Raw genomic sequence first — 27476 nt, 5'->3', positions numbered from 1 at the left:
ACTCCAATGTCAAAATGCATATAAAAGCAAAGGAGAAGGCCTTCAATAAATTCAAGGTTGAGGGATCATCATCAGAATTCAGACTTTATAAAGAATGCAACAAGAAATGTGAGGGTGCAATAAGGACAGCACATTGGGCATTGGGCAGCACAGTGGTGTAGTGGTTAGCACTCTCACCTAGCAGTAAGAAGGGTCGCTGGTTCAAATCCCAACCATGACACTACCTGCTTGGAGTTTGCATGTTCTCCCTGTGCCTGCGTGGGTTTCCTCCGGGTACTCTGGTTTCCTCCCACAATCCAAAGACATGCAGGTAGGTTAATTGGCTTCTGTCTAAAATTGTCCCTAGTATATGAATGGGGACCTTGGATTGTGGGCTCCTTGAGGGTAGGGACCAATGTGAGTGTGCAATGTACAGGGATAGGGGCAATTGTAGACACTCACTCAGGTTGAACTGGATGGACTGGTGTCTATATTCAACCTAACAAACTATGACTATGACTAAGGACGGCTAAGATAGAACATGAAAGACACATAACGGAGAAAGAAAAATCCCAAGAAATTCTTTAAGTATGTAAACAGTAAAAAAAGGGAGGACAGACCATATTGGCCCAATAAAGAATGTGGAAGGACATCTGGTTACAAAGAATGGGGAGATGGCGAAGGTATTGAATTTAAAGAAAAAGCAGAAACCCCCATGGGTGAGTGGGACTTTAAAAGTGACCAAGAATTTTTTTTTTTTTATATATTTATTTAATCACATGTAAAAATACTTCAAATTATGAAGCAGCAAAGAAATATATCAATAGAAAATTAAGGAATTATATTACGTAGTGGTATATAGACACATGTAGGCTAAATTAGGGTTCATCGTAATTTAGCCTACATGTGTCTGTATACCACTATGTAAGATAATTCCTTATTTTCTATTGATGTATTTCTTTGCCGCTTCATAATTTGAAGTCTTTTTACATGTAATAAAATAGATTTTTGATTAAAAAAAATCTTGTTCTTGGACACTTTTAAAGTCCCACCCACCCATGGGGGTTTCTGCTTTTTCTACCATTTTGGGTAGACCTTGTGGTGACCTTGAATCTATGACTTCATAGATTTTGGGATTCTCTTTTTAAGCTATTGAAATTATTCTTCTCCTCAGTCTTCACAGGGGAATTGGGGGCACATCATTAACCCAAACTGCAGTGTTTATCCTCATGACACATCACAAGAAGCACCTCCATGGTTAACGGAGGACAAAATTTTAATTATACTTGGGAAAATTAACATTAATAAATCACCAAGACCACATGGCTTGCACCCGAGGGTACTTAGGGAACTCGGTCAAGTAATTGCCAGACCATTGTTCCCAATTTTTACTGACTGGGCTGGTACCAGCTGATTGGAAAAAAGCCAATGTAGCAGCAATATTTAAAAAGGGCCCAAAATACATCCCTGGGAATTACAGACTAGTTAGCCTAACATAAACAGTATGTAAACTCTTGGAGGGGATTATAAGGGACTATATACAAGATTTTAGTAATGAAAATTGTACCATTAGCAGTAATCAGCATGGATTCATGAAGAATCATTCTTGCCAAACCAATCTATTAACCTTCTATGAGGAGGTGAGTTGCCATCTAGATAAAGGAAGATCCGTAGACGTGGTGTATCTGGATTTTGCAAAAGCATTTGACACAGTTCCCTGTAAACGTTTACTGTACAAAATAAAGTCCGTTGGCATGGACCATAGGGTGAGTACATGGATTGAAAACTGGCTACAAGGGTGAGTTCAGGGGGTGATGATAAATGGGGAGTACTCGGAATGGTCAGGGGTGGGTAGTGGGGTCCCCCAGGGTTCTGTTCTGGGACCAATCCTGTTTAATTTGTTCATAAATGACCTGGAGGATGGGGCAAACCATTCAATCTCTGTATTTGCGGACAATACTAAGCTAAGCAGGGCAATAACTTCTCCGCGGGCTGTAGAAACCTTGCAAAAAGATCTGAACACATTAATGGGGTGGGCAACTACATGGCAAATGAGGTTCAATGTAAAATAATGCATTTGAGTGGCAAAAATATGAATGCAATCTACACAATAGAGGGAGAACTTCTGGGGAATCTAGGATGGAAAAGGTCTAGTAGATGATAGGCTCAGCAATGGCATGCAATGCCAAGCTGCTGCTAACAAAGCAAACAATATTGGCATGCATTAAAAAGGGGATTAATTACAGAGAGAAAAATATAATTCTCCCGCTCTACAAGACTCTGGTCCGGCCGCACCTGGAGTATGCTATCCAGTTCTGGACACCAGTCCTCAGGAAGGACGTACTGGAAATGGAGTACAAAGAGGGGCAACAAAGCTAATAAAGGGTCTGGAGGACATTATAAGGAAAGGTTGTGAGCAGTGAACTTATTCTCAGTGGAGAAGAGACACTTGAGAGGGGATATGATTTCAATATACAAATACCATACTGGTTACCCCACAATAGGGATAAAACTTTCGCAGAAGGGAGTTTAACAAGACACTGTTAAGACACAATGTGGCCACTCATTAAAATTGGAAGAAAAGAGGTTTAACCTTAATCTACATAGAGGGTTCTTTACTGTAAGAGCGGCAAGGATGTGGAATTCCCTTCCACATGCAAATGCAGTGGTCTCAGTGGGGGGCATCCATAGTTTCAAGAAACTATTAGATAAGCACCCGAACTACCGCAACATACAGGGATATACAATGTAATACTGACATATAATCACACACATAGGTTGGACTTGATGTGTCTTTTTTCAACCTGACCTACTATGTAACTATGAGGCCTGAATTACTGGGGCAGAAGAGGAAATTCTCCCCAGTGGGGTTTCTTTTTAACCCTTTCCCACTCTAGCCAAACCCACGGCTCCCTTTACATCTGTGCAGTCATGTCTGTTAATATGATTGTCTACAACCCAAACATATCACCTGCACATTTTTTTAATGCAGTGCACCACATCACACAGCCAGAAAAGCGAATGGCAAGTATCGTGCTCTGTTGTGTGCCACATCCAAGAGGGAACCCTCTTTTTCTTTCATATCACACAGCTGTGCGTTATCTTGTGCTGCTGTACACTGCAACACAGCCATTCAAAATTAATGACAATTTGGTATGTGCAATGTGGTTACTGCAACACACGGGTGCTTTTTTCCATCTTGCATTAGCCAAATAAGCTCACGGTTGTAGTGGCTGAGAGCCTCTTCACAGCAGGATGCAGGACACACTGATCTTATAAAAGGTGCAAGTTATCTATTAACGTACCATGGAAACACTGGCACCCAAACATTCAGGATAATTGACCCCATACTTGTGCTCAGCATTTCAAAAATGCTATTAAATAATTGAAATAATGAGTATGATTTCTGGGAACCAGCTTCTGTGTGCATCCATCAGGGGGCCACATGTGAGCACTGATAAAAGGAGTATATTATATTAAAACAAACAGCACTGAGTAAGAACACACTTGCTCACTGTCATCTGATCCTCCCTGTATCCCTCTGGCCGTGGTCCATGTCTAGGTGAATACATGCCTTTTTATCTCTGATCAGTCCCACATGGCCACCTTCACCTGGACGGCTGCACAATACAAAGTGACAAGAGCTTGTTGTAATCATGCTCGGATTCTTGGGAAGGGCACAGAGGGCACACAGTATCCTGCAGATCCAGGATAGACGCTTTAAGTTGAACTTCAGGCAAAAATATACACTTTAGTACAGTTATGTATTTATTTCAAATTTCAGAGGAAGTTAAAACAAAAGGTGTTGTTGCCTGAAATTGTATTATTGTCCCACAATCTGCAGCAGAAATCAGACGTTTTGGCTCTTGGTGCATAGACTTGTTTTCAGGGACAAGTTTGGGGGCTTATTCATAAGGCAGCACAACAGCTAAAGTAACCAGGAGAGAATACCATTTATCAAAACTGCCATTCCTGACTTTTCAAGGTTATATAATCCTGTGCTATATACCTAGTGACCGACTAACCCAAAACAAGCAAGAAACATGTCAGCAATGATATTATGTACTACCTACCCCCTGCTCACTTTAAAAGAAAAGTTCAGGATTTAAAAAAAGAAACAAATATACTCACCTATGTGCATGTAGCATCAATCCGATGCTGCATCTGTCCCCCACCGTCTTTGCAGTACTGAGCGATCAAACTGTAGGGGCTATAAAAACCCTGTGTAATAATAATCATCAAACGCTGATGATGATCGCTCAGTCTCCTCTGCTCAGAGCAGAGAGCCAAGACTGTCAGACAACGGCTCTCTGCTATCGCTTGCAGCGATCACTGGTGTGCTGTGGAGGGGTCGGGAGGGGCTGACTCAGGGCACCCATAATACATTGACACTTCTTACCAGCTCTTCAACTAAAACCCCATACAGAGAGGTACAGGCAGAGAGCTGGAGGGAGAGATTTCAAGAGCCTGACATTGCACCTACAATCCACTGATTGTGGATACAATCCTTGCAGGCTCCTGTTGGGGGGAAAAAAAAAGGAGGTCTCTTGGCTCTTGGAAAAAAAACTGGATCAAGCTCAAGCCATCAAAAAGCTAACTTTCTATGCTTTTTTGATATCAGAATAAAAGAGCTTTTTTTGAATGACAATTTTGAAGTTTTTGTTGCAGGCCAATTTGTTTGTAAATGCTATTTTGGTATCTTAAAAATGTTTGAGATAAATAATTATCTAGGGGTGAAGATCCTTCTTACCTGTTTGTGGTCTCTGTGCAGAAGCTGACACATTGTGGATCGCTGGGTTTGGAACATGTACACCGGGGATGTGACTGGGACCCCACTGGACTCTTCTCTACTGCTCGCTTTTTCCGTACACTTCCTCTGTAACTGGAGAGTCCGTATGGCACTATTCGCCTGCAAAACACAGAAAGAAAAGGTAAGGTGGGTGACAATAGTGACTCTATAGCTCTTACAACAAGTAAAAAACCGTTTTTTTAGTTCTGAACAGACAGTACCTTTGACACAAGTTGTCCTGTAGGGCATCCACCCCCGCCCTCCCAGTGCTGCCCACCTGGTCCAATGTAACATCAGTTTTTACGGTGTCACTCTGCCTGGGGTGCACAACCTTTTTTAGAAACGCATCCCAGATGTCTTTATCCTGTACAAGCACACTGTGGACACAATACTATGGAGAGTCATACTTTGCAAGTCTGCTGGAAGCTGCTATGTGTACAGGATGAAGAGAACTCAATGGGCACCTATTTGGCAAAAAAGGCTGTGTTGCTCTGATCATTGCTTGGGGAAAGAAGAGTTAAGAATTGGACCAGGCAGGCTGTAAGCACAGAGTATGCCTTAAATCAGTGGTCATCAACCTTGTCCTCGGGACCCACTAACAGGCCAGGTTTGCAAGATAACTGAAATACATCACAGGTGATATCATTTGCTGCTCAGTGATTGCATTATTCTAGTCTGCATCTCCCCAAGGTAATACATAACACCTGGCCTGTTAGTGGGTCCTGAGGACAGGGTTGAGGACCACTGCCTTAAATGACAACTGCTACTTTTAAAATGAAAATAAAAGTGGTTAAAAATCATTTTCATGGTTAGCAGATTTGCCACCTCTGACATGCACCACTTTTGGATGACCTAATGGCTTTACATACTTCCCTAAGATTGTAGAAAGCATTCAGTATTCACATGCTTTTATGAAATGTTGGAATAGATTAAATGTTTCCAATGCAACCTTTGTCCCTTACTGGAATATTTCCCCGCAGCATGTGGAAACCTTGCAAGAAGATCTGAACAAATTAATAGGGTAGGCAACTACATGGCAAATGAGGTTTAATGTATAAAAATGTAAAATAATGCATTTGGGTGGCAAAAATATGAATGCAATCTATACACTGGGGGGAGAACCTCCTGGGGGAATCTAGGGTGGAAAACGACCTGGGGGTCCTAGTAGAGGATGGGCTCAGCAATGGCATGCAATGCCAAGCTGCTGCTAACAAAGCAAACAGAATAATGGCATGCATTAAAAAGGAGATCAATCCAGAGATAAATCGATAATTCTCCTGCTCTACAAGACTCTGGTCCAGCTGCATCTCGAGTATGCTGTCCAGTTCTGGGCACCAGTCCTCAGGAAGGATGTACTGGAAATGGAGAGAGTACAAAGAAGGGCAACTAAGCTAATAAAGGGTCTGGAGGATATTAGTTATGAGGAGAGGTTGCGAGCACTGAACTTATTCTCTCTGGAGAAGAGACCCTTGAGAGGGGATATGATTTAAATTTACAAATACCGTACTGGTGACCCCACAATAGGGATAAAACTTTTTTGCAGAAGGGAGTTTAATAAGACACGTGGCCACTCACCAAAAAAAAAAAAAGAAAAGAGGTTTAACCTTAAGGCTCATTTTTTTTCTTCTAATCCTGTTCCTTTGAGGTAGTGTACTGTGTGTTCACTTTTCCTTCAGTTTGTAAATCCTTTTTGCCACTTTCTGTTCTTGTCCTAGAAGATTGCCCCGTCAGCAAAGCTGTTCTGTATGGGGTTTACTTTGCATGCGCACCCCCTTCACTGGGACTACGTCCCTGCAGGGAGATGCTGCCTGCGTTCACAGACACGGGGGAGTGTCTAAGGCACTGTAGCTCCGCCTCCCATTACATTTTATTGAAATGAGAATCAGGATCTCATTAGCATAGCCACCCGCTTTTTACTCCGCCCTTTTTTTTAAGAAGTGAAAGTTTCTGTAGTCTGTAGTTCGTCGGCTGCAGACTTTCAGAGAATTTCAGCAGCAGCTGCAACAACCTAAAAAGGCACTTTTTAGCAAGGATTAGAAAAACAAATTGTAATTATTAATTATTTTATTTACATAGTAAATATGTTTATTTTTCATAATATGGACATGCTGGGAGGTGTCTGCGCACCAAAGGCTGTAATACACTTTGAGAAAAAGGCTCGTTCTCGTTCATGCAGCCATCTAAAAAGCGGCACTGCGCATGCTGCTAAGCTTTAAGGGAATTGTAGTTTTCCATTAACATATGACGTAGCAGCAGGGAGTGCGCTCCAACAGCCAGAAGCTAAGGCAGTCGAATTAGACAGTAAAGCTGGAAGTGCTGAAAATGGGCATCAATAAAACAGGTATAAAATACATTTGGGCTGAAATAATATATAGATTACCGATCAATGCAGCATATAGATCAGATATATGCAAAAATATTACAACCTTTACAACCCCTTTAAACTGCGTAGAGGATTCTTGACTGTAAGAGTGACAAGGATGTGGAATTCCCTTCCACAGGCGGTGGTTTCAGCGGGGAGCATCAACATAGGTTGGACTTGTGTCTTTTTTTTAAACCTCACCTACAATGCAACTGTAAAATGTGGGTTTTTCCCATTATTTTCTGTCCCACTGACAAAGTTTTGGTTTGAGATTCACTTGAAGGAATCAATTTTTTGTTTTTAACACAATTATTTTTCAGTTAATACATAACTGGATTGAATGGATTTTCTGTCTGCCTGAAGTTTAAGTGGTTCTAAACCCAAAATGATTTTACCATAAACACATTCACTGCATTAACCCCTTCCCGCCGCCTCATGCGCCTTTAAGCTTCTAAATGCCCAGAGGCATTCGCATTATGTAACCACTGTGATTTGTTGTTACAGCAGTCACGTGATCGGAAAGCTCCTGATCGCAAGTATGTATCGGGAGCTTACTGGTCACCGTCTGTGACTGTGCTTAGACTGTATGCTTCTCACTCACTGAGGAACCACATATATGCGTACCATCGGCAGGAAGAAGTTCATGTAAAAAAAAATAGTGTACATCTTGCTGGCCTCCCCCACCTCCCCAAATATTTACCTGAGCCCTCATTTGATCCAGTGCTATGCATGGCTGCATCTCCTCCCCTCCCTTCACACAGGGACAATGGCTCCTGCTGCTGCCACTCAAATTCTGCGAGGGGGAAGCAGAATCAGGGCCAAGCCCCTCAATGTGCGTCTATGGAGCATGGCTCCATCGACAAACCGCTCTGTAGCAAGCATGCACTGTGTACCTCCATAGCAAGCAGCTTGCTATGGGGGCACACAGAGACGAGGAGGAGCCCAGATTACAGCAGGGAGGATCCAGAAGAGGTTTGGGGGGCCACTCTGCAAAACGAGAGCAGGTAAACATAACATGTTTGTTATTTTGATATAAAAACATTTTTGCCTTTTATTATTACATTCAGGTTTAGGTCTCCAAGGTGCCCCCTGCTCCCACACCTGTGTTGTATTATTGGACACTGGTTTTTATACAGAAGGCTTTCTACACAATTTTGTAAAAATTCCGTGATGAGGACAGAATGCCAATCATTTACTCATTCAGTGACCTGCTGAAAATGCTAAATAAAAGCAGATGTGGCTGTTGATAGCAGAGATAAATGGTGGTAGAGGAGAGACGGAGCAAACAAATTTATCAGCTTCACTCTTTAACTAGAACAATCCATCTCTATAAATATTAAGTCTATCTTAACAGAACAGCTTGTCTTCACCACTCTGTAAAAGGGCCAATTCACACCACAATTTTGTGTTTATGCGTTTGTGATGCATTTTCAATGTGTTCCAGTGCATTTTTTCCCTCTTTTTTTGGGTGAAAGTTTTGGGGGTTCTTTGATGTCTTTGCATTCCGTTTGTTTTTGAGAAGTTTTGCCGCATTCCTTGCACAAAAAAGTGCAACGTGTTCTACTTTTGTTGACTGCACTAGAACACACTGCACTGGTGTGAACTAAGGCCATTGGAATCCATGGTAAAGTGGAGTTCCACTAGTTTTTCTGTTTATTAAAAGGCAGAAGCTACACTTTTTGTAAATGCAGACTTGCCTTTTCCACAGTCCAGCGGTGCAAACCCTCAGTTCTCTCCCCGGCCCTGGCATCACTAGTGTGGGCACCCGGCTGTGACAGCTTACAGCGTCACAGCCAGGTGTGCAGTGCGCATCCTGAATGGCAGAGCAACCTTCTGGGACCTGTGATGTGTCCTAGAAGATTTCAGAGAGGGAGGGGGAGAGGAGGAGTCGCCTAGGCAGCGGAAGTGAGTTAGGTACCTGTCAAAACTAGGTACCCAACACACCCCCCCACCCCCAAAATGAGATGCTAAATGTGGCGTGTCAGGGGGTTAGGAGTCCTTAAAATTAAAGTTCTACTTTTGGGTGGAACTCCACTTTAACTACTGTTCATGCGTTTTTGATGCAGATTAAAAATGCACTGGACTGCATGTGGTGTGAACTGCCCTAACATTATCCTTCACTGCAACTTGGTCTATATACAGCTCTCTAAGGCCACCAATCTCTTATGAGCAGTTCCACATGCGGTGAAATTAAACACATTAAAGTGGAAGGCAAGTCAAAACCTAACCAAGCATTAATCTACTCCCACACCCATTCTACGCCTACCCTGTAAAAGGAAATATGTCTATACTCAACTGTTCTGAAGCCACTCCAAGGTCCGGTCATGTGATCAGGTGCCAGCGCCGACTTCAGGGTAGAGGAGGGTCAGCTGACAACAGATGCCCTGTAGCAAGTCTATAGGTGATATCAGCGCCCTGGCTCTGCAGCAACTGTTGTCAGAGATCTCTCCTCTACAATGAAGCTGGAGAGATCATGTGACCAGACCAGAGCGACTTTAGAATAGTTAAGTATAGGCATCTCTAATGGTGGCCATAAGCGAGACGGAAAATAGTTATAACAAATTGTCATTTGGACAGTTTGTTCATTTATCGTTTAGTTAATGGGCACAGATCGAAAATCAGTTGTGTTGTTTTTAAGCTGAAAGATCTAAGGAAAAGTTTGGAAAACTTCAGCCAAACGGACCATAATTTGAAAGGTTAATGTGTTTCTTGGCCGAACAGTTTGCACTGGGCTTACTGTATGTGACAGCAAATGAAAAATTGATTTATGACAGCTGAATGATCAATAAAATTTCGGTCATTACATGATGGAAAAATAGTTTGCTCTCATGACCATGTGTTCGTTTTGAAAACTTCTTCGAATAATTTTGACAGGTGTATGGCTAGCATTAGCATGGGGGTGGGAGTAGATTTAAGCTTAAACTGGCCATAGATGGATCAATATTTGGCTTGTCCCTGTTGAACTGGCCAACTTTCAATCCATCTATGAGCAGGCTGGATGTACAGAAGTCAACGTCGAACTAGCATGTTTGTTTTTTTTTATTCCTCAATTAGTGCTGCCGGCTATAGCCAGCTACACTGATCATTGTATTCATGCCAGGCGGGGAAGACTCCTTGCCAGCCGAATACAATAGCACTGTGTGCGGCACTTTTTTTGTTCATTCAATCCACTGGTTGAACAAAAAATAAATAAAAAATGTGTATGGACCTGCCTTCCACTTTTAAAAAATACAGATCTAGACCTTAGAGATTGACTGTTATTTAAATACAGGCAGACTGTTATAAGCGTCGTTTTCCATGGGATTCCCATAACATGGTTCTTTGGATGAACAGAGAAGGAAGCAAGTCCAGACACCCCCCATGTTGCCAAATGTGAGGGTCCTTTCACACAAGCGTTCCATCTGTCCACTTTTCATAAATCCGTTGACGGATGAAAAACATACATCAAAACATTCCTTGAGCAGGCTGGCAAATGGATGTAAACAGATAATCATCTGTTTAGGTCCGTGTTTTTTTTTTAAACGGAACAAGTCTCTATTTTTGCTTTCTTTAAAGAAATGGAAGGGGACCTAACAAATGTAAAACAAATAAACGGTTATGGGAAATTCCCCATTGACAAAAGGGAGGACTCATCATTGTTGGGAAGCTGGCGGGTGTTGGCTCCCAACAACCAATGCAAAAATGGACGGTTTGTCCATTTACATACGTTTAGGTCAGCTTCCCGAATGCACATGGATGATCATCCGTTTGTCCATATTTCATCCATCTGTTGACGAATTAAAGAACGGGCAGACAGACCAGACAAGGTATATAAAATACAAAAATATTTTCTTTTATATTGACTTTTTATTTATAATAAAGAGGAGTGTGATGGGTTTTGGGGGGAGGGGTTACCCTGTAGTACACTTAACCACTAGCTCGCCCACTCACAGTAAATTTGCTGCGAGTGGGCAGCAGGCACCCAGATGTGAGCATGTCTACTGACACAATGCCGTGACCACTGTGTCCAACGTAATCGGTACCCGGCCACTTATATGTGTTCACTATAATTGGCCCACAGTTATCACATGGTACCTGGGCCAATTACAGATCACAATAATAAGCAAGCTGTCATGAATGAAAACCATTAATGACAGCTAAAACTATTGCTTGATCATCACGGTTATAAGCAGTAATAGTGTAAAAAATAAAAGACTTGTTCTCACACACACACACAGCCCCCCAGAGTAGTACAGTGTCACTAAGCTACTCTGATGACAGGATGTTAAAAAAAAATTGTAATTTCCCCAAAAATTGTGACCAAAAAAATTCAATTTAAAAAAACTCGCCCTGCCTCTTACTAAATACCTTGGACTGTCTTTCTCATAAGGGGTCATTTGGGGGTATTTGTACTGTCCTGCCGCTGTCGAGCCTCAAGAAAGGATGGGCCATCAGGATTGATCAATTTAAAAAATGTATATATATATATATATATATATATATATATATATATATATATATATATATATATATATATATACACATATACACACACACACACAGTATCTCACAAACGTAAGTACACCCCTTACATTTTTTTAAGTACTTAATTATATTTTTTCATGTGACGACACTGAAGAAATGACACTTTGCTACAATGTAAAGTATTGAGTGTACAGCTTGTATAACAGTGTAAATTTGCTGTTCCCTCAAAATAACTCAACACACAGCTATTAATGTCTAAACCACTGGCAACAAAGTTGTACACTGTTGTACAAGCTGTACACTCACTACTTTACATTGTACCAAAGTGTAATTTCTTCAGTGTTGTCACATGAAAAGATATAAAATATTTACAAAACTGTGAGTGGGGTACTCACTTTTGTGAGATACTGTATGCATGTGTGTGTATATAATTTACATATACACACACAAATTGATTGTAGACTCTATAATATACACTGATTTGGGTTATTTTTACCAAGGATATGTAGCAGAATACATTTTGGCCTAAACTTTTGACCTTACTTTTATAACAGAAACTAAGAAAAACATGCATCTTTTTTTTGTTTATAGAGGAAAAAATCAAAAACCCCAAATTGTGATTAAATACCACCAAAAAAAAAAAAAGATATAAAATGTAGTACAGTGTTGCATGGCTGAGCAATTGCCAGTTTAATAAATAGCCAAAAATGCTCTGCTCATGAAGGGGGTAAAACCTTCCGTGCTTAAGAAAATGATGTATGGAGGAGTTGCACCATATAGTCCCCGACACATGTATAAAGTGATATTTCAACACCACTTCCTGCATTTTTCTCTGCATTTTTGTAGATTTATTAGCATAGCTAATTTTACAAAATCAATTTGTTCTAGTTGCAAAAGTCATTGTGCCTGAACAAACAAACATTCTTGTTTCCTTTCCTACAATTATGGAAAGATCTGAAGTGACCTCCATTCTCTGATCCAGGCCAAGAAGGGCTGAAGCTTTATAGTAGTCTATATAACATGAACAAGCATTAATTAGAGCCATAAAAAAAAAAAAAAAACACACACACACACACACACACACACATTTGATACAAACCCTTTGCCTTTCGTACAAATTCATCTGCTGTTTCAATTAAAGTTTCTGGCCAGATGTTAGCACAAATCTCGCACAGAGATTTTACATGTACAAAGAACTGTCTACAAGAGAGACCTGTGATGATGGTAATGATTCACAGGTTCTTAATGTTTATTCTGCATGAGCTGGAATCCTTCATAGAGGGACAGGTATACCATAGCAAGTAACGTGTGTTGTAGAACAGAGAAAAAAAACATGCGTTTTACATTACACTTCAGACAAATGTGAAAATTCTGAATTCAAAGCATTTTTCTTTCATATAAACTGCTTCAATACTTGTACCTGTACACCTCCGATGGACCACAGGAACTTTTGAAATGGCCTCTAAGAGTTTTTTTTTATGGTTGACAATATAATAGTATACTGTAGATAGAAAGTATTGCGTGTTCCACATAATATATATATATATATATATATATATATATATGTTATATGATCCTAAGGCTCGGTTCACACAGGGGCTCGGTTCACTTGCAGCGCGACTCAGAGACGCGACTGGCAAACGACTTCAGCGGCGACTTGCAAAACGACTTCTGTATAGAAGTCAATGCAAGTCGCCTGAAAAGTAGTACAGGAACCTTTTTTCTAAGTCGGAGCGACTCGAGTCGCTCCTATTAGAACTGTTCCATAGTACAGAACAGAGCGCGACTTGTCAGGCGGCGAAGTGTGAACCGAGCCTAAAGATTTACTATGCAATCAACTGGCAAACAGATGAAACAAAACCAAAAAGTACACTTTTTTTTTTTTTTAGTATAATAAATTTTAAAATTAACATATACAATTTACATTCTGTGATTTGTCCTGAGACTAAAATTATGTTTCTGATGCAAAGAAAAGCAAAATCTTTACAAATAAAGCCTTTTTTTTTGGGGGGGGGGGGGGGTTGTTAACAATGCAACATTACAAAAAATATACCGTATATGAACAAGTTTACATAAGAATGGTTAACAAAGAATTGTAACAATTTGTAAACGCTAAAAAAGAATAACACCTTAGGGACCAGAAGGTTTTAATTACAGCTGATTATAAGCAGCTACATAGGAACACATTTTTTTAACCCCTTCCCTTGCCCTTTAAGAACTTCTAGATGTCAGCATTCATGTCATGTGACCGTTGCGATTGGCTGACATGATCGGAAAGCTCCTGATCACAAGTATGCTTTGGGAGCTTTCTGGTCACTTTCTGCAAACTCTCAGCACAGTTTTTGTTTACATAGGGCCGCATATGTGCGGCCTCTCAGTGTTAAAGCCCACCCACCGAGAGGCCGCACATATGTGTGCAGCCAGCAGGAAGAGGTTACAAAATAATATTGGGGGTTGCAAAAAAATAAGTCTGCTCAGAGTGAAGAGCAGTGACTGTCAGTCACCACTCACTGTGCACATAGAAATGCATGGTAAATGCCTTTGATGCATTTTGTTACATTTTTATGTACAGTGTGATGTAAAAGGAAGCTTGAGTAATAATTTACATGGGAGCTGGTCCAGCAGCTCCTAGGACAGAGTGGGGATCCAGCTATCCCCCTTAAGTACACCTAACATACTAAGATTAAAAAGAAAATGGTTTTACACACATCCAAAAGGTCTATAATTGGTAGACATAAACCTGACTAAAATGTAGCTACATTTCTTTACTTCTCTAAATGACTTGCATTATTTTAAATAAAATAGTTGCTTTTATCCTTTGGTACATCTCAGTACTGTTGATCTTATGCAGCCTGCCAGCATTTCTCAGGGTGGGTTTCATGATGGTGACAATAGGGGCCCATACCTTCTCAGTCTCCATCAGTATCTCATGTGACGGGTGACAATACAGGAACACAATTGGGAGAAAGAAGAGAGGGTTGTTAATCCTGCCATGAAGGCACATTTACAAGCTAACAGGTAGGGGTGCACCGAACGGATTTTTTTTTTTACCGAAAATGCAGGATGTACTTTGCCAAAAACGAGTTTTAAATTTTTTTTATATATAATTCTAATATATTTGAATTTTTAATTAATATCATAAATTTAAATTAATATGAATTTATTATTTTCTATTATTGGCACCTTTAGTGCAAGAAAGGGTAAGAAAAATGCAGTCTGCAGTCTCTAACCAGACATGATACAAGAGATCAATGCAACATCACAAGTGTCCATCAAATGCAGCTTCACCAGTGCCTATCAGATGCAGCCTACCAGTCAGCCTGCCTGTGCCCATCAGATACAAACACTTCTCACATGTATGTAAAAAAAATATATTTTTTTTTAATAGAAAATGGGTTTAGACACAAACACGATATAATGAATTTTAGTGCACACGAACACTATATAATATCCAATGTTTTTGGAAAAACATAAAAGACAAAAGTCGCACCGAGTAAATAGATATCAAACATGTCACACTTTAAAACTGTGTACACCTGTGGAATGGCACCAAACTACGGTACCTAAAAATCTCAATTGAATGTACAAAAATAGGATGGCAGCACTCCCCCGTATTGGATGCAAAACTGGAAAAGTTTGAGGAGATAAAATCATGAGACAAAAAAGCAATGACATGGCTGGCGTGCTTAGTCTAAACCTAGGCGAAGCATGCCAGCCATGTGAAATGCGTTACCTTTTGCCCCTGCCATTTACTGGCGCATTTCACATGGCTGGTATGCTTTGTCTAGGTTTAGACTAAGCAAGCCAGCCGTGTAAAACGAGTCACCTTTTGCCCCTGCCATTCCCTATATTATTGCTTTTTTGTCTCATGATTGCATCTCCTCAAACTTTTCTATTTTTGCACCTAATAAGGGAGTACTGCCATCATATTTTTGTAAATAGTCTGCTGCAGGTACAGGGCGTACACCCTAGCTGATGTGTGTTCATTCATCAGTAGTTCAGCTATCCACACCTGGAGCAGTTACTTAATTTTTTTTTTTTAAATCTCCATAGGCGACACTTTAAAAGCTTTTACAGGTTACCAGTTTAGAGTTGCACAGGAGGTCTGGAGCTGGAATTATTTCTCCTGCTGCAACGTTCTCAGAGATATCTCATGTGTGGTGCGATCACCATTTACATTGCGTGTGGGACTGACACGCTTACAAGCATGGAGGATAGGGGCACTTTAAAAATGTTTTATTTTACTTATTTATTTTCCTTTTTGCACGGTCTCATTTTTTTATTGCCATCATTCCTTGTGATAGCATGGGCCATGACAGCAGCTGATCAAATGGAGATCAGTTTGAAGGGGTGGCTCCCCTTCAGTCCACCTGCTTTCACCTATCCATCAGAATGCATGTGCCTCCACGTTGGGGACACTTATAAGTTAGTGTTAGGTACTGCAGATATTGGGATGCCTTGGCGCGGCTCTGTGGCTTACGCATGCATTTGCAAATGCGTGCAGACTAAACTCCTGTTTTTAACGCATACTGTTAGCCAGGTTATCTGGTTGTCTGTGGGCTGGTGGTAAGCAAAGCTTGTTTTTTTTCCTCGGTTTATCCTGGGGTTTGTTTGTATCGGTTTGATCAGATGCTTGTACAAAGCAGGTAACTGTCAACAAACCAAAACTGGAAGTGACCAAATCCTTGTCACTTCCAGTTTAATCAAACAGTGGAAGGATTAACATCATTTCCTCTCACTGTGTCCCAGGAACCAGAGGCCACCGGTCACATCCTTACCGAGCCCTCTTGATCGCTCAGGAGAGTCCAGTTAAGGTGGGGGGGGGGGGGGGGGCGCCTTTCCCTGCCTGTAGAAATAATTCAGCGGCTGCTCTCGGATTACTTTTGTTCAACATTGCTGGCTCTAAAAGATGATATCTTGGTCATTGCTGCAGCGATGACCGAGATATCACCCTTGCAATCCATGGTTGGCAAAGGTAAAGAACTGAATTAACCACTTGCTGCCCTCCCCCAGTACATTTACACACTGAACTGGGGAAGCCATGCAACATGATCCACTGTGACAGCATTGGAAAGCCAGACTTCAGAAATGTCATGCAGTCACCAAAGTACATGTAGACCGAGGCTGCAGGAGATCAGCACTGAGACAGACACAAAGGATGAACACAAGGTGAAAGCAGGATATGGCGATTGACATTTAGTTTGCTAAGGCAGATCATAAACATTCAGTTACAGTTTATCTCCATTTAAAATTGTTCCTTTTTTCGTCTCAGATCACCTCGTCTACAATTACTTTTTTTTCTTCCCACAATCTAGGGGTGCTGGTCCATGGATAAGAAGTTTCATCCAAAGCCGTAATTATTCAGTGACGGATTCACAATAGTCTGCTGATACTGCTACAATCAACTCAAAGTGTATGTAAAGCAAAACCACTGTCTTCAGATTTGGATAGAAAAGTAAAAGGATTAAAGCCTTTGTTAAATTATAATCGCTGTCTGTGCCATGCCAGATATATTATTCACCTTCTCTTTTTGTCCAGGTTTTTGTCACCAGAACAAGAGGTGAGGTTAAATCTTCCAATGGAAACACTTGTCCTGGTGACAGTGATCTAAGAGGGGAGATTTTCTTTCACTTCCTGTTAGGTCTCTTGCTAGGAAAATCCGAGACAGACCACAAAAAAAAACACAAGTATCACTACTTTAGCCAAAGATATATATGTCCTCTTTAATAACTGTAATAAAAGAGAGCTTCTAAGGTCAGATGTGCTCACGAATGGAAAGGCAGATATCTCTCCAGCCCATTATCTGTCCATGTATATTCTCAGCTTTCATAAAGAGATTTAAAATAACCCAAGAAAATCTCAAAGCAATTAAAGCTCAGCAGAAAATCAAATAGGAAAGTATCCTTAACAGCAAAAATGCAGTCTGACATTTAGACAGTCACGCTACATTCTGCAATAATATAAAATTAACAATTGTTACCAGGCAGGAGCTCAAACAATGACCCCAATATAGGGTTCTAAATAGAATTTTTATTTTTTTTGGGGGTTTTGGCACAATCATTTGTTAACTCTATCCTGGTAGGAAGCCAGTCCTGTCCATAATGTAAAACAAAGGTTGTCAGCAGTAGAAAATCTAGTGGGGGATTCAATTTAAGGCTGAATTCCAGGAATTCAGCTCCTTTGAAGGCACACTTTGAGTTAAGTCCAACATGGTGCATGACATCTCCTGGGCCCAAGGATGCACTCCGGACTGTGAGAGGAGAGAAGCACACAGAGCAGCCATACATGCCCCCTACTCTGCTGCCCATTCACAGAAGCCTTTTTATATTGTGAGCGTATTCACATAATATACAAATGATTCTGTGATTTGGCAGGAGGAAGGAATAGGTGAGAAACTCTACTGTTGAACTCTAGCGTCAGGCTCCTGGAACTACAGTGATAGCTGTATCCTTGGCGTTCCATAAAGCAAATGTATATAATAGAGCTATGTCCAGGAGAGGTCATGCACCTAGTTGGACTCAACTGCTCATGTGCTTTCACCTTTTACAAAGGATCTGAATTCCTGGAGTTCAGCTTTAACAAAAACAGAAAAGGCACACTTGTGTGGGCTAGTATGGCACATAGGTATGTTAGATTATCCCCTAGAATTGTTCCTCTTGATATGCACTATTGTCAAAGACGCTTATAAGGAACCCGACTCACACTTGCCGACCCGACTTGCAGCTTTGAGCCTCACCAGTTTTCTAGTGGAGTGCCCTTGTAAGGCCTCATGCACACGAGACGCAGTTAAACGCGTGTTCAGAGGCAGTTGGACACTTTTTTCAACTGCTCCTGAACTCATTCAATGTTATCCTATGTATCCATGCACACAGTCTCGTTTTTTGCCGTTTTTATGCAGTTGCGTTTAACCTCGTTTTTCCAGAAGCAAAAAAATGGGTTCAGACGCAAAAGTTTCCACGTTTCAGACGCAAAACGTGGTAAAACGCTGCTACCGCATTTTGCCGCGTTTTTGTTTATAAGCGTTTTTAAAGGTGACCTTTTTTTTTTACATTAAAGAATCTCAAAAATGATTGCAAATGATGAAAAACCATTAGAAAAATATTTTAAACAATTGCAATTGCAAGTGGACAATCCACAACTTGTGGCAAGTGACATGGCAGGTGGCAAGTGGACAATCCACAACTTGTGGCAAGTGACATGGCAGGTGGCAAGTGATGTGGCAAGTGGACAATCCACAACTTGTGGCAAGTGACGTGGCAAGTGACCTGGCAGGTGACGCGGCAAGTGACCTGGCAGGTGACGTGGCAAGTGGAAAATCCACAACTTGTGGCAGGTGACTGGCATGTGACGTGGCAAGTGGAAAATCCACAACTTGTGGCAGGGGACGTGGCAAGTGGACAATCCACTTGTGGCAGGGGACGTGGCAAGTGGACAATCCACTTGTGGCAGGGGACGTGGCAAGTGGACAATCCACAACTTGTGTCAGGTGACGTGGCAAGTGGACAATCCACAACTTGCTTGTGGCAGGTGACGTGGCAGGGGACGTGGCAAGTGACGTGGCAAGTGGACAATTCACAACTTGTGGCAGGTGACGTGGCAGGTGACGTGGAAAGTGATGTGGCAAGTGGACAATCCACAACTTGTGGCAGGTGATGTGGCTAGTGACGTGGCAAGTGGACAATCCACAACTTGTGGCAGGTGACGTGGAAAGTGGTGTGGCAAGTGGACAATCCACAACTTGTGGCTGGTGACGTAGCAAGTGGACAATCCACATCTTGTGGCAAGTGACGTGGCAGGTGATGTGGCAAGTGGACAATCCAAAACTTGTGGCAGGTGACGTGGCAGGTGACGTGGCAAGTGGACAATCCACAACTTGTGGCAGGTGACGTGGCAGGTGATGTGGCAAGTCACGTGGCAAGTGGACAATCCACAACTTGTGGCAGGTGACGTGGCAGTTGGACAATCCACAACTTGTGGCAGATGACGTGGCAAGTGACGTGGCAAGTGACGTGGCAAGTGGACAATCCACAACTTGTGGCAAGTGACACGCTAAATACAAGTACACTGCAGCTCTCACAGCTGCTGCTACTCACTCTGGTCTCACAAAATTGCTGAAATAGTTAATAATACTGTTTTTTGAGCTGGGGAGGGTCTATGATGTTAGCTTAACTAAACGCTTCTAGACGCAAACGCGGTAAAACGCTGCTAAATCGCGGTAAAAATCGCGGCAAAACGCGCGTTTCTAAACGCCGGTTTCAGCTTTTAAAAACATGTGTCCAGCAGAGTTTGCATCTGCGTCTCGTGTGCATGAAGCCTAAAGCTTCCAGCAAACTGGGAAAGAAACTATTGAAACCTGCATACAAGACTAGGGGAGGAGTTAGTAAAAAATTCAGACAAGGCCAATGACGTGAGCAAGAGAATTGTTTAAAATTGTAAATCATTATCACAGGAGAAGCCTTTTATTACAAGTACTATCATTGATTATTTTCCTTCATTCTCTACTTTACAACTGCAACTAGAATAATAGAATACACAAAGAACCATTAAAAGAATACAATGCAGTCAAGTATAATATTCTTTCTATATTTGGAAGAAAGAATATTATACGTGTTCAAGCCTATTACCATACCACTGATACCAGTCCTGAAAAGAACCTTTGTGGAACTAATAGTAACAGCTACTGTTTAAACTGACCCTCACTGCCTGACACACTGCTTCCTGCCTGTCCCTATATAAACTGGCAAAACAGAGGCTGCTGGAACAATAACTGGTTACTGGAATAGCACTTTTGTGGACCTGATAGTAACAGCTAATGATGATGACTAATCTGGCTGTCCCTACAGCAGCACACAGCGTTCTGTCCCTTTCTCTAAACTGACAAAAGACACTCGGGTGTATATAGGTTTGCTGTGCTACTGATTGTTGCAGCAGCCTAACACCTATACCAATCCTGAAAAGAACTTTTGTGTACCAAATAGCTAGCAATTTATCTCTCCCTGCTCCACACAGCAACCTTTCCCTATAGTGACAGAAGAAAGACAGAAGAAAGAATGTAAAATGGCCGCCGGATCGGGTGTATTTATAGGTTAGGGGGAATGTCCAAGTGTCCATGTGCTGTAATGTCTCAATTGGCTGTCCTGTACCCCATGATGGATGTGTCATCAGGTCAAAGTTCTTTTACACAGTAAAAACACGGAAGTCCGCCGGGCGAACGGCGCCAATAGTCCGCCGAACGGGCGGACCGCGAACAGCCGAAATTTGCCGCGAAACGACCGCCGGGCGAACCGTTCGGCCATCACTACTGGTGACCCTACAATAGGGATAAAACTTTTTTGCGAAAGGGAGTTTAATAAGACAGGAGGCCTTTCACTAAAATTAGAAGAAAAGAGATTTAACCTTAAACTGCGTAGAGGGTTCTTTACTGTAAGAGAGGCAAGGATGTGGAATTCCCTTCCACAGCTGGTGGTTTCAGCGGGGGGCATCAATAGTTTCAAAAAACTATTAGATAAGCACCTGAACGGCCGCAACATACAGGGATATACAAGGTAATACTGACATATAATCACACATATAGGTTGGACTTGATGGACTTGTGTCATTTTTCAACCTCACCTACTATGTAATACTGTGAAACAACTGTATGGAACCAGCACACTCCATCACTGAACAAGCGTAGTAATAAACCTATTATTTAGTACCTGAACAAGTTAGGTCAAATGTCTAATTTCAAAAATAAGCAAGCACCAAATCATAAACCCATCCTTAGCCTAGAAACGGTAAGAGGTTCAGATCTTTCCATGTATCCATTATGCTTAACTAGGCCTCCATGTGTGCTTGCCCTGGAGTGATACATGTTATTATGAAGTGCTGCTCAGAGGTTTACAGTTCTGTTTTAAGCTTCATCATATGGGCAAGGTTAAGAGCGGACAAATTCCATCCTGGTGCTATAATGCCAATCATCAGAGTGGAATTATGCACATGCTTTGATCAGGGGATGAAAGACACCTTAACCCTATCTAGAGCAAATAAGTACCAGGAGAAGTGGAGAAACATTCATATGAAACTCTGTTATAACTGTTTTCTCTGTCTACTTACTGCTAGGAATACAATAAAAACTGTCCAGATCGAATGTTTCACAGTAAATCATTAACAGTTACCTTCACCCCCTAATAAGAACAAGGTTTACCCTTACCTTTTGCATGTTAACTGCATATTAAATAATTTTTAAATAGCTTTTGTAATAAAGGAATGGGAGAGATGCAGAAATGTGTTAGTCATAAATCTGCACATGTGCAGTGCTCACCTAGGTCCTCAACAATGTTGTTCAGTTTAAATGGGAGGAAGCAGGGGAATACTGTGGATGTATAGAATTGTTGACAAGCAATACAGCAGCTCCACGTTCACTCCTGTTATGATGGCTACATGTTCAGTGGCTCATTGGTTAACCTTAAACCTTTAAGGTTTTGCTGAATTATGATTTACCACTCAATATTCCCTAAACTGACCAATTTATAAATAAAACAAAAAAATGATATAAATATATTTTGAGTCCTTCAACAATGCCCTGTACATCAGTGGTTTCAAAAGAAGTCAACAAGGGCTCTTGAAGGAGAAAAAAGGAAGGGCTGACGTGTCATCCGTGGCCTGCGGGGAGGTTAATAGGTAAACAGAACAGGGAGGGATAGTAGTAATCATGTAGACACACATTTGGACCCAGGGATAAAAGCCCGTCAAGTACAAACATTTGATATTACATATACCAGTGCCAAGAACACTAACCTATTCAAGAGAGGGTGAAAAAACTGTTGGCACTATATAAATCCCATAGAATAAAAAAAAACTAACAAAAAAAGGGGGGTGGGTGCCTCAATGCCTCACCAGCCCTCGTAGGAGAATAGCCATCTTTTCGGGTGAGAACAATGCCTTCTAAGCCAGTTTCAAATGTTTTTTAATAGATTCCAATTACAGGAAGCTCACTGGTACACCTTGGTGTGTGCCCTAAAGGGGGCAATATGGCTTCATAAACAGGGGTTACCAACAGGTCTTATAACTAAAAAACATTAGGTAGAAACCCATCTCAAAAATGCCGTCACACAAAACCACCAACCCATGGGCCCCAGTTCCCACATACCAAATACCATACTTTCTTTTCTTCCATTTGGTTTTTGCTTTTTTGTTCTTTTGATGGCCAGAAATAAACTTGTGTGGTTGTTTGCCTATATGTTTTTATGTTATCTTATGATCTGTTCTCTGATTTTTAGAGTTGAGACAGTCTTGTACCAAATGGGTCATGTACAATCACAGTCCTGAGGAAGCAGTCTGACCGTGAAATGCATTGACCATGTAATATGTAACTTTTGTATATAAAACAAGGAATTGTTCATCTTTAATTGTCATGTCATAAATTTTGTCTTATACCCATTTACTGGGAAGCTTTTAAAGCCCCATACACACTATCATATTTTCTGCTGATTTTTGTGTTCAGATTTACCAAAACCATGTAGTACAAGGGCCTGCCTGATTGCATACAAATGGAAACTCCTAAGGTTTGACCTCATATTATACAGTGCCTTGCGAAAGTATTCGGCCCCCTTGAACTTTTCAACCTTTTGCCACATTTCAGGCTTCAAACATAAAGATATAAAATTTTTATTTTTTGTGAAGAATCACCAACAAGTGGGACACAATTGTGAAGTGGAACGAAATCTATTGGATTTTTGAAACTTTTTTAACTAATAAAAAAATGAAAAGTGGGGCGTGCAAAATTATTCGGCCCCCTTGCGTTAATACTTTGTAGAGCCACCTTTTGCTGCGATTACAGTTGCAAGTCGCTTGGGGTATGTCTCTATCAGTTTTGCACATCGAGAGACTGAAATTCTTGCCCATTCTTCCTTGCAAAACAGCTCGAGCTCAGTGAGGTTGGATGGAGAGCGTTTGTGAACAGCAGTTTTCAGCTCTTTCCACAGATTCTCGATTGGATTCAGGTCTGGACTTTGACTTGGCCATTCTAACACCTGGATACGTTTATTTGTGAACCATTCCTTTTGTAGATTTTGCTGTATGTTTGGGATCATTGTCTTGTTGGAAGATAAATCTCCGTCCCAGTTTCAGGTCTTTTGCAGACTCCAACAGGTTTTCATCCAGAATGGTCCTGTATTTGGCTGCATCCATCTTCCCCTCAATTTTAACCATCTTTGACAGTGGGGATGGTGTGTTGAGGGTGATGAGCTGTGTTGCTTTTACGCCAAACATATCGTTTTGCATTGTGGGCAAAAAGTTTGATTTTGGTTTCATCTGACCAGAGCACCTTCTTCCACATGTTTGGTGTGTCTCCCAGGTGGCTTGTGGCAAACTTTAGACGAGACTTTTTATGGCTATCTTTGAGAAATGTCTTTCTTCTTGCCACTCTTCCATAAAGGCCAGATTTGTGCAGTGTACGACTGATTGTTGTCCTATGGACAGACTCTCCCACCTCAGCTGTAGTTCTCTGCAGTTCATCCAGAGTGATCATGGGCCTCTTGGCTGCATCTCTGATCAGTCTTCTCCTTGTCTGAGCTGAAAGCCAGGTCTTGGTAGATTTGCAGTGGTCTGATACTCCCATTTCAAAATGATCGCTTGCACAGTGCTCCTTGGGATGTTTAAAGCTTGGGAAATCTTTTTGTATCCAAATCCGGCTTTAAACTTCTCCACAACAGTATTACGGACCTGCCTGGTGTGTTCCTTGGTCTTCATGATGCTCTCTGTGCTTTCGACAGAACCCTGAGACTATCACAGAGCAGGTGCATTTATACAGAGACTTGATTACACACAGGTGGATTCTATTTATCACCATCAGTCATTTAGGACAACATTGGATCATTCAGAGATCCTCGCTGAACTTCTGGAGTGAGTTTGCTGCACTGAAAGTAAAGGGGCCGAATAATTTTGCACGCACCACTTTTCAGTTTTTTATTTGTTAAAAAAGTTTAAATTATCCAATAGATTTCATTCCACTTCACAATTGTGTCCCACTTGTTGGTGATTCTTCACAAAAAATTAAAATGTTATATCTTTAGGTTTGAAGCCTGAAATGTGGCAAAAGGTTGAAAAGTTCAAGGGGGCCGAATACTTTCACAAGGCACTGTATGGTTTTGGTAAATCTGAAGGAAAAATCAGCAGAAAATCTGATAGTGTGTATGGGGCTTTATACCATGTTCATAATAAATGATGATTTGTTAATTATCGATTACCAATGAGCCATTCTAGACCACCCATGTTTGACATTTTTCTTCTATGCCTAGATCACAAGACTGACTACATAAAATTGCTAATCCTATTGTTAGGTAAAACCATTCATGTATATACATACATTTGGAACTGGATTTCAGTTTAAAGTATCTGAAGGAAGACCTGTTCTTGCCCCACACAGTGACTAGTTTCATTTTTTTTCCCCTTGGTATGGGAAAAAAGGTGAGGGGGGAGGGGTCCACCTGGATGCACAATGAAACAAGACACATTTTTTATCATGAGGAGCAATGTTCAGTGCAGCAGACTTCCAATGCACCTAGGTACATGGAACAAATACACAGGGTTACCAGGTGTAAGTTTAAAAATGCTCAACACCGGCTTAAAACGATTAAACTGTCATAAAACACAGTCCAAGGAGATATTTGAAAAACATACAATTAAGTTGTGTACACAGTATATATATATATATATATATATATATATATATATATATATATATACACACACACACACAGCATATATTCAAATATGTAAAGACTTTTTGTCGGAGATGCTTTGGGATGCTAGAGGGAAAATTTCACAAAATGTGCAGAATTCCCCCTTAAATAAAACCAGAGCCGATGTCCCCATTGAAAACTCTCACCTCTTCAGGTGACAGCTCTACAAGTTTGGATTTCCCCCCTTCTGTCTTGGTGACAAAAAAAAAAAAAAAAGAGAGAACAGCCAGCAATATCCAATATAAAGTTCATAGAGGGTTTAAACCTACTCTATCCAAAACTAAAAAAGGTTTGCCTTTGTATACAATTCAAATAAAAAGTAACTGTCCAGAACAGCCTAGTTGGAAATAAGCTCGTCATACAACTGACACTCCAACGAAAAACATGTGGACTTCATCGAAGAAAAAAAAAATACCGATCGCTTGTCCCATAAATGGGATGATAACAGGAGGAGGGCAGTGCAACAGACATTCCAATATCAAGTTATATTAGCCTTGAGGCTTCTTCATGGTCCCTTACCTCGGGGCAACATTCTTTACATGCTTCCTGTCACTCTCACTATTGTTTTCCGTCTTTCACTGAATATGTAAAATTATATAATCTGTCTGTGGTGCAAATTAGAGCCACTTAAAAAAAAATATTGTGTTTGCATTGATTTTCTTCTATTAGAATTATCAGTGGTATTTGAAAACCTTTATTTCAATGGTTATGTGCAGTGAAATGCATGTAATCCGACTGAAGCTGCAATATTACAATCAGTTTCACTAAATTGTTTATTCCAATAACTTTATGATTTTTGTTCATATGGCTAAGATGTCATTGGGGTTGATTTGCTAAATGCAAATATACTGTGTACTGCAAGTGCACTTGCTCCAGAGCTTAGTAAAAGAGGTAAAACTTCACTTTGCAAAATACATCACATTACAGTAAAATAAAAAAGAGCATTGTTGTTTGTACTTGATTGGATTATAGAAACCAGCAGAGCTTCCCCTCAGATCTAGAGCAACTGCACTTAAAGCAGAGTTTCAGGCCCCCCAAATACTTTTTTTTTTTTAAACTCTTCCTGTCCGTGCTATAGCTGAAAGACGGCTACAGCGTGGACCTACTTTGCAGGGAGGGCGTCCATAGATGTCTTCCCATGCTTAAACGGCCTGCGCGCCCCCCGCTCTGTGATCAGCGAGTCTATGAGACTCAGCTGATCACAGTTCGGAGTAAGCGGTGGATCCTGACCCCTTACCACGTGATCAGCTGTCAGGCAATGACAGCTGATCATGTTATGTAAACAGAGGTAATCGGCTATTTTTTCTCCTCATGCTGGTAGCGTGAGGAGAAAAGAAAAAAGGCAATCGCCGGCAGCTGTGAGAGGGACATCAGTCCTGATCATGGAGAGCCTGTGCAGAGGCTTCTGTGCCACCTACCAGTGCTCACAGTACCACCCATCAGTGTCCACAGTGTCACCAATTAATGCCTCATCACCAGTGCTGCCTATCAATATCACCTGCCAGTGCCGCCCATCAGTGCCATCTTATCTGTGCCCATCAGTGTAGCCCATCAGCAAATATCAATGAAGGAGAAAAATTACCCGTTTGAAAAGTTTTATAACAAACGGTGAAATATGTTTTGTTTTTGTGTTTTTCAAAAATGTCTGTCTTTTTAGCAAAAAATTAAAACCCAAGTGGTGATTAAATGCCACCAAAAGAAAGTTCTATTTGTGTGAAAAAATGATAAAAATTTTATTTGAGTAGAGTGTAGCATGACCGCACAATTGCCAAAGTATGACAGTTCTGAAAGCTAAAAATTGGTCGGGGTGGGTGGTGTTTAAGTGCCCAGTAAGCAAGTGGTTAAACACTCCTCCATACTTATTTAAACAGATCTAGCAACACTTAGAACATGTCCTATGTGTAGTGCCTGTAGTTTGTGTTAAAATATTTGAAGACTAACCAGATCTCGGAAGCAGGCAGGTATGTCATCTATGGGATTTGAAGCCCTCTTCTCTTGATTTCCAGGATTTGGTGCAGCTGGATACCCAGCATGCACCTGCCAATCTCACGTTAGCACACTGAGCGTCTCTCTCTCTCTCTCTCTCCCATCACCAGATGTTGCCATAGCAATGGTGGCATCTGTGAAATTCCCACCCTTTTGCTATAGCAACCTGTCA

General features: G+C 41.1%; 1 protein-coding gene and 1 long non-coding RNA gene across 2 annotated transcripts in view; one reads left to right on the top strand and one right to left on the bottom strand.

Annotated features, from left to right (window-relative positions):
- Positions 1–27476, bottom strand: part of EDN3 (endothelin 3) — a 186200-nt gene that overhangs the window by 17069 nt on the left and 141655 nt on the right. Inside the window, exon 3 of the mRNA XM_077460251.1 lies at positions 4730–4888. Within this exon, the coding sequence (XP_077316377.1) occupies positions 4730–4888 (159 nt within the window). The remainder of the gene's footprint in view (positions 1–4729; positions 4889–27476) is intronic.
- Positions 4771–22984, top strand: LOC143935998 (uncharacterized). The gene is made up of 2 exons (XR_013263599.1): positions 4771–4910; positions 16910–22984. It is a non-coding gene; the product is annotated as an uncharacterized LOC143935998 (long non-coding RNA).

Source organism: Lithobates pipiens, unplaced genomic scaffold, assembly GCF_037356315.1.
Source record: "Lithobates pipiens isolate NorthernLeopardFrog02 unplaced genomic scaffold, aLitPip1_a1.2 Scaffold_28, whole genome shotgun sequence".
In the NCBI taxonomy this organism is placed as follows: Eukaryota; Metazoa; Chordata; class Amphibia; order Anura; family Ranidae; genus Lithobates; species Lithobates pipiens.
Note: the sequence above shows the minus strand (reverse complement) of the source record. Positions and strands in the feature narration are given on the sequence as shown.